This window comes from Neolamprologus brichardi, chromosome 3, assembly GCF_056152115.1.
Source record: "Neolamprologus brichardi isolate AB-2024 chromosome 3, ASM5615211v1, whole genome shotgun sequence".
Classification (NCBI taxonomy): Eukaryota; Metazoa; Chordata; class Actinopteri; order Cichliformes; family Cichlidae; genus Neolamprologus; species Neolamprologus brichardi.
The window spans coordinates 1,829,649-1,840,637 of record NC_142106.1 but is presented as its reverse complement, the minus strand read 5'-3'; the positions used below and the strand labels follow the sequence as shown (position 1 = coordinate 1,840,637).

The 10,989-nt window shown below is 42.7% G+C and overlaps 1 protein-coding gene across 1 annotated transcript in view; it reads right to left on the bottom strand.

Moving 5' to 3' along the window:
• LOC148103113 (uncharacterized) overlaps positions 1-10,989 on the bottom strand; it is a 29,228-nt gene that overhangs the window by 17,503 nt on the left and 736 nt on the right. Inside the window, exons 3-4 of the mRNA XM_087838067.1 lie at positions 5,507-5,560; positions 5,069-5,407 (exon numbers count right to left, since the gene is read on the bottom strand). Of these exons, the coding sequence (XP_087694193.1) occupies positions 5,069-5,407; positions 5,507-5,560 (393 nt within the window). The remainder of the gene's footprint in view (positions 1-5,068; positions 5,408-5,506; positions 5,561-10,989) is intronic.

Below are 10,989 nucleotides of genomic sequence, written 5' to 3'. Positions count from 1 at the left end.
TGCTGAAGTCCAATCCTTTCACCTCCTTGATGCAACTTTTCGCTGGTCTTTCCACAACAGGATGCTGTCTCCCAGCACCCTCTTAGGTCTGAGACGATGGACTCGATCGTAGCTTTTAATTAGTTGCTTCAGCAGACTCCGAGATACCAGAAAACACATATTGTCTCATACTACAGGCCTGCATTTATTTTCTGTATTAAGATGGGCCACATTCTCAGTTACAGATTTAACTCAGTCCCGTAGCGAGGACTTTTTTTAGCAGCGACCGTTTCCACCTTATTCTGGCTGAATTCCAGAGATTCCCGCAGGGATTTAAATTCCTGGTGTAAAATCTTCAGCAGGGACAACATCGCATCCAAGCTGGACAATCGCCTATCAACTGACTCCAGGATGTCAGTAAAGTCGTTGTATTCTTGGAGAGCGTCTAATTTCTCCTCCCTGTCCTCCAGGCTGCTGGAGATGATTATACAAATTTGGTTTATTATTTGTCAATTGATTGTATATTATAACTGAAGCTTTCTGAGCTAACATTTAGGGTTTTTTTCTTGTCAACTCTCCAGCATCTAATGTGACCTACGGCATTTTCCGTCACTTCTGTTGTGGAGGTTTTCCACTTAAATAAAGCCTGCAGACAAGCGGTGAGCGGTAGCTAACATTCTTTAATTCATGCACACAAAAGAACAGACAAACAAGCTTGTGGAGCCCTCCATGGCCGCGGGACAGACGGTCAGCAGAGTTCTCCCTGAGCCTAGCATAGCTCTCAGTTAAATACCTTCTCCAGGAACAAAGGCAGTACACAGCTGTTTCACACCTTAAAGTTCACACTCCCTTGCTACTTCCCAGAGTCCTCAAGAGACAAAAGACTGGTCCTCTGGAGTTCCTGTTTCCCGAACATCCTTACTACACCCCCTACCATTTGTCTTAAGTATGAGTGTCAGACATGTTAATACAATAAATAATGTGATTAAATACCTAGGTAAAAGAAATTCCTCTACAATCCCACCCTTTTATTTTTAAATCAAGAATCACATTAAAACCAGAATTTCTTTCCTGACATTCTGTATATCACATCAACATTATTGTACACTTAAAGGAGTTTCACACTGTGTATCCTCACTTCACTGTTCTCCCACCACCCTTTGTTCATCTTTAATCTTCCCCACAATCTAAGCTCTCACATGCAAATGGCAACAACAATGATACAGAGGAAAGGTCTTCTCCAGAGTGTCAAAGTACTTTGCATGGCAAAGTGAAACAGCATTAGGTGGTCCATTCTCTGTCACAGTCATGGCTCCTGGTGTCTGTGCCATTTACAGAGTCATAATTCCAACGCTGATCTTCCTTGCGCTGTCACTTTTGGAGCTTAGCACGCTCTCTCCATCCCTCGATTTCTGTTCCAACGTGGCTGTAGATTTAAGGCAGAGCACGTCGTACACCTTAGTTGTCTTCCTCAGCGTCAACGGCGAAACTCTTTCATTTTATTTTAAGATTTTGCTGTTCAAAATCTCCTCGTGACAATCCTTTGGAAGCCCACTGTCGTTTGTCTGTTGTCCTGCAGATGGTCCCTGCTTCTCCGTGGTCCACTTGAAGCGTTCTCTCCTAGTCATAGTTTGCATCTGCGCCTCAGTCAATCCTTCCATATCCCTCATGTCACGGTTCCTGCAATTTAAAAATGAAAACTTCCCTGGAAAAAACCCTCTTTTGCCCTATGTTAGCTTAGCACAATTAGACATGCACAATAAAGTTGTGCATTGTCTCTTAAAAATTCTCAGGGCTTCTCCCCTGAAGTAGCTTTACTCCAGGCCCTGTCGTAAGAAAAAAAAAAACATTAGCCAGTGGTGTGTCCTGCTGTAAATCATGTGATTAGATCATATGATTAACCCTTTGCTGTGGAAAAAAGTGATATAGATGTTAGCGCAGCGCGTCTGTATGCACACTTTCTCACAGTGACCTCTGCACTGTAAACAATACAAGGTCATGAATAACACACCGCTGGTAAATTCATAAAGACACAGAAAGTGGCATTTAAAAGGTTAAGTCAGCACGGCCCAAAAGCCCATGCAACCCGTTGCTGTCACCTTTCTGCTCCTGTAACAAAGAAACATACATATATACATCCACCCTTTTGTCTCTCTGGGTGGAGGTGCAATCTTGCATATTGGTGTCAAGTCAGTCAAGTTTTTGTCAGTCCAGTCAATCCCCGTGTTTATTGCTGATAGCAGAACCTCTTGTGTCGCAATAAGTTTCTACTGCCAGCAATGACGTCATTTCAAAAAGGAAAAAAAAAAGAATTTAGACTGGATTACCTCGCTGAATCCTTTTTGACAGGGACTTGTTTTCTGATTGTCCCAAATAAGTGGCTTTCTCCCGAGCCCATTTTAATTTTGGAGAAGCTCACTTGCGATTGTTCAACATGTTGTGTAGCGCTTTGGATCCCGATCTTGCAGGCCTGCTTAAAAAAGAGAAAATTGCCAAACAAAAATCTCAGTTCACTGTTAAAATCAAAAAATATGAAGGCCTAGTTTTAGAAGTTGTCTAAGCGTACTCTCTTAGAATGATAGATCAAAAACAACTAATTGGCAGGTTCAAAGTGGTACCAAAGGAAAATGCATCAGTAAATCCCCAAAACTTTCATCCACCAGTCACACACCTCACACAACAACAATATTCTATTAGAAAATGAGTTTTTGTTTTCCCCATGTACCCAGATGTGTGTCACGATAAGACCTCCCTCACACATCAGAAACCAGAAACTCAATAATCTATTAGTCCCCACTCATCTGACCCTCCCGCAGCATTCTATTCACCGCTGATTCAATCATCCTTCCCCAAAAATAATACTAGTTCACTAGTCTATGTATCACTTCTTAACCTACTAAGCTAACTGGACAAGATGATGGTAACAGAAGTGCTTAAAATGCTGTTTGATCTTCATGAGCTTCATTGCATGTGTGTTTGTGTCAGTAGGATTAATGCATTTTCTGTTTGTGTAATTTTGTGTACCTCTCCTCTTTGCGGTGCTCCAGACACTTTTCAATTCTCCACGCAAGGCAGTCGTTTTTCTTCCCAGTTTCCTAAACCCAAATTTCATTCCCACACTACAACAGCCTTCCTCCATGTTGTCCCCTGCTCCTTTGACTGTGGTCTCATCTCTCCCCCTTGCAGCAGTCCAGTGAGAGTCAGTTGTCTTTCAGCTTTGTCCTGTGTCTTTAACACTCTCATTTTGCCATTTTTGCGCTGAAAGTGGCAAATGTCCAACTCAAGCAGTCTTTTCAAAAGTCCATTCACACACAGTGAAGGTGCAGCTCGTTGGAAATGCACATCCATCCATCCAGTCATGATGATGCCATTTTTCTCCTTGCTGTCGCTGTCTTGCACAGCTGCTGGACCTTTCTTCACTGCTCAGGATGCTGCTGTGAGCTCTCGAGACCCATCTCGTTGTTCTGGAACTGCATTTCTTGTCTTCAGGGAGAGATTCTTGGAGCTTGTGTTCTCAGGGTGACAAACACGTGGAAGTTAAGCTGTAAAACAATTTAGCCAAAACTTGGCTTGAGTGTTTCTAATGGTGTTAACCTATAATTTTCTTCCGACTGCTGCACGTGGAAAATTGATCCGGGTCTGCTCTTCACCTGCAAGTGACACACTGAGACATTTTGATCATTCTTCTCATTGCTTAAAACAACACATCTCCCCTCTCTGGTTCTGAACTCCCCTTTCTTAAAAACCCAGAAAGATTTTAGTTGTTCTACGTTGAAAAACACCAAACCCTCTTCCTATTTTGCTTATTTTTATCAACAATTCTGCTAAAAAAAAATTTCGTGTGTGTCCACCCTAGGGGAGCTGGTGGCCTGCAGTACCACCTTCTCCCTCTAGTTGGAAACAACTGTTACACACATTTCTACACTCCTCTCTCTTTTTTTTTTTTTCTTGTTTTTGTTCCCCATTTTCAACATTTTGTAACCCCGTTTCTCACTGTTTTTACACACACATCAACGTTTCCCACACAACCATTCTCTGCAATCTTACACACTACACATTTACTCAATTCTTACCATACAGTCACGTATTGAGTTTTGTCTCTGGCCGCCTGGTGGAACGTCTGCCGATCTACTGGATCTAGATCCCATTTTACTACACGAGGCGTCCCCCGCGAGGTCCTTGCCTTCTACGGACCAAGGAACGAACACCGCCACTCCGTGCACTATAGTACACAGAGATGGATTCCGACAGTGTACCCGAACCGCCGTTCCTGTGGCGTACTTGGACCGAACACAGGTCTGGGCCGGCTTCTCCCCAACAACGTGCGCGAGCCACTGTCCTTGTGATGAGCCGTACCCAACACAAGCCTGGGGCCTCAAACCACCAGGTTTTCCTCCCGGAGACTCGAACTCCGGGGTCGGCCAGCGTTCCCCCCCTCGGCCAGACAAAAAACTCCTCATAACTGTATACAAAGTTAGCTACAACTCACCCATCTGCAGAAGTCCCCTCAAAATCGATGATCTCGGTGGTGACTGAAACACACGGCTCCGTGACTCCTCCATTTCCTTCGCTTCAACAGCTGGTAGGACAAAGGTACCTTTTCCCTCAGGGGTGATCAGCCCGTCCACGGAACCGTTGTTCAGCGACCACACGGACCACCCTGCTCGCAGCGCCATTTTGTTGTGGAGGTTTTCCACTTAAATAAAGCCTGCAGACGAGCGGTGAGCGGTAGCTAACATTCTTTTAATCCATGCACACAAAAGAACAGACAAACAAGCTTGTGGAGCCCCCATGGCCGCGGGACAGACGGTCAGCAGAGTTCTCTCTGAGCCTAGCATAACTCTCAGCTAAATACCTTCTCCAGGAACAAAGGCAGTACACAGCTGTTTCACACCTTAAAGTTCACACTCCCTTGCTACTTCCCAGAGTCCTCAAGAGACAAAAGACTGGTCCTCTGGAGTTCCTGTTTCCCCAACATCCTTACTACACCCCCTACCATTTGTCTTAAGTATGAGTGTCAGACATGTTAATACAATAACATAATGCGATTAAATACCTAGGTAAAAGAAATTCCTCTACAGAGACTAACCGTGATTGGATCTCAAAGGCAGGCACGGTGCATCTCGTGTGCCTGATTGCAGAGAAGAGGAAGCGCTTGTGGTGCTCCGATTCGCCGGAGCACGGGGACGAAGCAAATCGTGCCTCTCCCGGGTGGACAGAGGACAGTTTTTCCCAGAGGCTCTGGGGAGAGCACAAGCTCCGGCAGGGTTGGAACTGGGGCCGGAAGAAGCAGGGCGACCTAGCGTAGAGAGCAGATGTTCTCTTTCATGGGTCGATAGCCGGATATTCTTACCAGTGGAGCGTTGGAGCACTGGTGGAGACGAACTCGGTGAACTAGAAAAAATAAACCTCTCAAAGTCTGCTACATCTAGAAAGTTTGAGAAAAATGGAAAAGAGGGTAAATTTTTTTTTAAATTTTTCTCTTGCACAAATAGCTGTTAAGAGTGAGAACAAGAATGAACCATACCAATTTGATCGAGAGAGTCTAAAAGAGAGGAGTTGAGCACGCTTATTTCAGAGTCTAAAAAGAAATAACGAGTATTCAAAAACAGGAAAAACAGGAAAATATAAACATTATATGAACAAGAGTAAGAAAAATGAGGTACCCGAGGAGGACATGTTCGCTGGTATTGTGTACTAAAGCACTTTTAGCTCGGAGTGTTAGAGGCGAGCTTATATATATTTTAAAAAGTGTATTCCAGGTATTACAGAGCCTATTTGCATGTCTTTTGAAGATGAAAAAGCTTTTTGACAGAAATCGTTAAAAGGAAAGTGTAAAACTTACCGTTTGATATGCATAGAAGGAAAAAGGCGCCAGCTGTTGTTGAAATCGGCAGGTCCCTATGCGAAGTCGCAAGCAGCCTGAGCGGCGCCAGTTGTTGATATGGCTGAAGTCAGAGGTCTTGTGGGAGAGCGCCGGCAGTCATAACCTCAGCGGGAGATATAAAAATCAGACCTGTAGCCGATTGGCTAACCGGGGTGCGAAGGGAGCCGCCCCATTGTTATGTGATTGGCAGCGGGGCTAAGTTAGGCGGAGTTGGTCTCTGGCAGAAAATTCGAACGAATAGCCAGAATCATTAAGCGGCAGATGTGGAGCGAACAAGCAGGAAATATTTTGCTCTTGAAGCGGATCGATTAAGAGCAAAGGGAGAACTTAGACTCTGCGTTGAATTTTAGAGGTAGCTGGTAAGAGGGATCGTTTTGAAGAAAACAGACTAAGGAATTTTCAGGATGTTTCCCCTGTTTCCAAATATAAGGTTTTTTGGGAATAAAAGGGGTAGCTAGCAGGGTTTTCAGGAGTTTTTCCCTGGTTATTTAGTCTAAGGATCGGGGTAAATTTGAGAAAAACGAGTAAGGTTTTTTCAGGTGTTTTGGAGAAAACGCGGAGGATTTTTTTTAAGGAGTTTTGCCTTTACTCCGCGGAGGATCGGGGTGGGAGCCGCGGGGAGACTAAGGATTTTTTCAGGATATTTCCCCTGTTTCCGAATATAAGGTTTGGGGAAAAGAGGGGTACCTAACAGGGGGTTTTTTTTGGAGAAAAGAGTTTTTTATGTTGGGAGCCGCGATGCGTTTTTCGTTTTATTTTTTTTCATGATTCTGAGTTTTATTCTAAATCTCCTTGTCCGGATTAAACAAATGCATATAAATTGAAATAAAGTTTTGCCCCAAGGCATGCAGCCTGTATTTCTGGCCATACTGAACGTTACAAAAGCACAAGTTTAACTAAGCAGTTTCACTATGGTTTAACACATTTTTAAACACACAAGCACGGACCTGAGACACACAAAGTGAGTCCGGAGACACAGGTGCGCCCACGCGCGCGCCCAGACACACAGCCTTGGGCACGCGCCCTCGCACACACGCTGACCCACCACCAGATGCCGTTTTTTAAGCATAAAAAAAAAACAAAACTTTTTTTTTTAATGGATTAAAAAAATAAAAGAATGCTATTTGATATATAAGAAACTTAAATAATCAGTTATTTTTAAGGGGGAAAAGCAATGAACTATGAATATCATATTTTTATGAATATCATATTTTTATTACTTCCTGGGGCCATAAATCTTTCTAGGGGCCATAAATCACTCAGTTTGACATAAGGGGTATAATATCCCTCCTCACATGTCCTGGACAAATTTGTCTAGCTAGTGTATAAACTTGTAATTTATCACAAGGGTTTTTAAGTAACACCATATAAGTACTGTTCAGACTGATCTTTCTGCTGTGTTTACCCTGTAGAAACATATTCTGAGTCAACATCAGGACACTCATATTTTTATGGTGTCTGTACTGTGTGAAAATCTAGACCACTTCTGGATGATTTGAAGCTTGAAAAATAACATTGTCCAGTACAATGAGAGGACTCTGGTGTGATGGAAACAAACTCGCATCTTCAAAAGAATCAGGGAGACCTTCAATGAATTTAATGCTTTTATTTTTCTCTTGAAGCTCAGAATACAGAGGTTGAAAGGATGTATAAACCCACACAACATTGTCAACAAGTTTGTTCAAAACTTATACACAGTTTTCCAATACAGATTTCACAAAGTTTTTCCTGAGCCACTAGGCCCGACAACCATACAGGAAAATGGGATTTGAAGTCTGTGATCAAACTTGATTAAAGCAGGCTGAAACATTAAAAAAAAAAAAGTTAAAAGAAAATAATCAAAGGGTAAAGTCAGACCTCCTGGAGCAATCTACGCTTGTCATAAACAACACGGAATTTTTTGGGGGGGAATGATGAATTTTGTAGTGAAAAGGCCGCTTTATTAAAAATGATACTGTGCTGAGGGGCCTCAAGTGTAGACCCTCCTTCACAGTTATCAATGTAATTGTCAACAAGAATCTTTACAGATTCAAAGTTGACCTTCTCGCAGACATCATGTGTTTGTGTGATTCCTTTTGCTTTCAAAACAACTTTACCTTTTTTGGTCATGTACCCATAACTTTTAGGTCCAGCTGCAACAAACTCTGTATTAAAATCATCCTAAATCATAAAATCATAGGTCAGTTGCAGCACAGAGCAATTTACTAAGTAACTATAGAGTTTCAACACCCATATGAAGTAGTGAAGGCCGCAAATAAGATGTTATCTGTGGAGTACAGAGATCACCATAACACCATTGAATAAGAGCCACATCATCACTGACAAAAGAGAAATAGCTCACTTTGTATTTTGGAGAGAACATGAGGTTAAAGAATTCCTCGGGGTCACTCACCAGTTTGCTCTGTGTGAGATTATTTCTCTGCTCAAATTTATCCCAAAATGAGTTTAAACACAGTTTGGCCATCTGTCTTTTATCAGGGTTTAGTTTTGTTTTCAGGGTCTAAAGTGATGCCTGGTAGCAGCTGTTGTTTTATAGGGTAAAACAGGAAAATTGAGTCCTCTGGGTGGGTAAACAACCGCGATAAACCCAAAGTTGTTTTTAGGGTCCTGAAAATTTCGAAAGATTATTGCTGCTACAGTATAGTGTACTAGCACTTTTTAGCTCCGGGTGATAAAGGCAAGCTTATATATTTTTAAAGTGTATTCCAAGTATTACAAACCCTATTTGCATGGTTTTTGAAGATGAAAGGTTTGACAGAATGGTTAAAAGGAAGATTAACACTTAAGGAAAGAGGCGCCAGTTGTTGTTGTTGTTGTTGAAGTGGTCCGGAGGCAGGGGCCTATGTGAACTCACAAACAGTCTGAGCGGCGCTAGTTGTCGAAGTCAGATGTCTTGTGGGAGCGCAGTGCCAGTCTTAACCTCAACAGGAGATCATAAAAAATCTCATGATGTGATATCCGCGAATTTTCGGGTATTGAAAATGTTTTTACATTAATCCGGGAGATGGGATATATATAGGATAGGATATAATGCATTGGCTTGCATGAGAGCAGACGCATGGCCTACGCGCACAGCGGGGGACACCGTGACTTTCCATATGAATAACGAGGCTCTCAGAATATTGAGATGGTAAGTCGCATTTTGAGGCTCCATGAGGCTGAAAGCATTGCTGGCTCTCGTGAGCTTAACCCTCAAATCCACATTATTGAGCAATAGTCTTACGCAGAAAAAAATTCTGAGTGTAACAGGCCCATGACGTGGAACTCTCGCGAGCATTCACTGTACACAGCCCACCGGACTAATCCTCTGTTAGGTCCATTATTTACAACATGGGAGTCATGGGTGCCTGCAGTATCTTTGTAAAACAGACCTGCATTAAATTGAGTTTTCAGACTTTCTTCTGAGTAATTTAAATAGGTCTCAATTATAGCCCTATATGGGTGAGTTGAGCTGGCTTGTGATATCAGTCTGTCGCCCAGTGTCATGTCACATTGCGAAAAAATGGTGTTTATAGGGTAATTTATAATTCCAACATTAGCGTCCGCATGGATATCACTACCATCTGGTTTTGTTATTTTCAGCCCTAAACTCAGCAGTGTGTCATTTAAATCCAGGTAATGCAACCCGTTTCCAGGCACATAAGATTCCAGAGGTCCCCGATCTGTGAGCGCTGTTACTGGTAACATTTCTGAATAACATTTGTCCTCGATCGAAAACTGAGTCAGTGGTGCTGTAAACAGATCCAATTCGCTCAAGGTGCAATCGCTTGATCGCTCGTGAAGTAAAGACATTGTTGCTTGCTTCTTGGTTTGACTTGATGTCATTAAAATCATTACAGTTGAAAAAGTAAAAACAAACAACGAATTCGATTCTTGCAATGCTTTTCCAAGAAAGTTTTATTTGATGTAACGGTTTTCCAAAACGGTTTTATTTGCTGTAATGAAAAAAATAATACATTTAAAACGGGTAAAAACAATGCTGAACAGTAAGAAAAACAGAAAAAACAACAAAGCTAAAAACAAGAAAAATAAAACATGTTGAGAAAAATAATAATAGGGAAGAGAAGAAAACGATTACTAGGAGAGCCAGAGTGAGTAAATCTCGTCTAGTACTTTATGACTCACACTCCTTGTCACTTCTGTGACGCTGGCGTCAATTTCTTGCAGCGCGGTCTCTATATCACGGACATCTCTCAATTCAAACGGATAAGCCTGGGCAACGCCTCTGACTTGAGCCGCTGGTGGTGAAAAACCCTCTAAACGTAAAATTTGCAATAATGTGTTAGTGAAAATGTCCATTCTATAATCTTTTGCAGAGTTCATCATAGTATCTGAAAAAGTAATATTTTTCCAGCAGGAAAAGACATGAATGTCGCAGAGTCGACATTCATGTCTTGACACATTCATGTCTTGGCACACATCTTGCCAGTGCTTCTGGATTAGCGAATTAATAAGGTACTTTACGGTTCATTTTGTGAGTTCCATAACAGCCGTGGGGAGTAGAGTCGCCGCCTCATCGCTGTCCACGGCTCTCGTGGTGGTGGGGATCTATGTCTTTGGACTCTCGGAAAAGGGCCCGGCATACAGGGTCGCCCAGAGCGAGGCCCCGGAGACTGAAGTGTTTGCGGGGGGTCGCCCAGAGCGAGGCCCCGGAGACTGAAGTGTTTGCGGGGGTCTGGTCCGGTGATTGCCAACCGAAGGCTGGGCGAGTTTCAGCCTCGAGGTGATGAGGGCGGGGGCGGAGTATCTGCTTCTTAACACATTATATCTGTGCTGGGTAAATCTGGTCAGGAGTGTGTTAGCTGTCTCACCAACATACTGGATACCACATTTACTACAGGTAATCAAATAAACACAGTTCTTAGAGCGTGGAGTACCGTTACACTGTGAGAGGAACACATTGCCATTTGAAAAGCTGCGCAGCCATTTTTGGTGCTGAAAGAAATGCCCCTGATCTGAGTTTGGGCTCAGAGAAAGGTGAAACTTTTGCCTTGATGAGAAAATCCCTCAGGTTTGTGTTCCTTCTAAAGGCAGCAATTACTTTATAATCCCCCAGCATTTGGGTTTTCTGGAAAAGATTTTGAAAGTGGTTCTTAATCATCTTACCAATTTGCATGTTGATG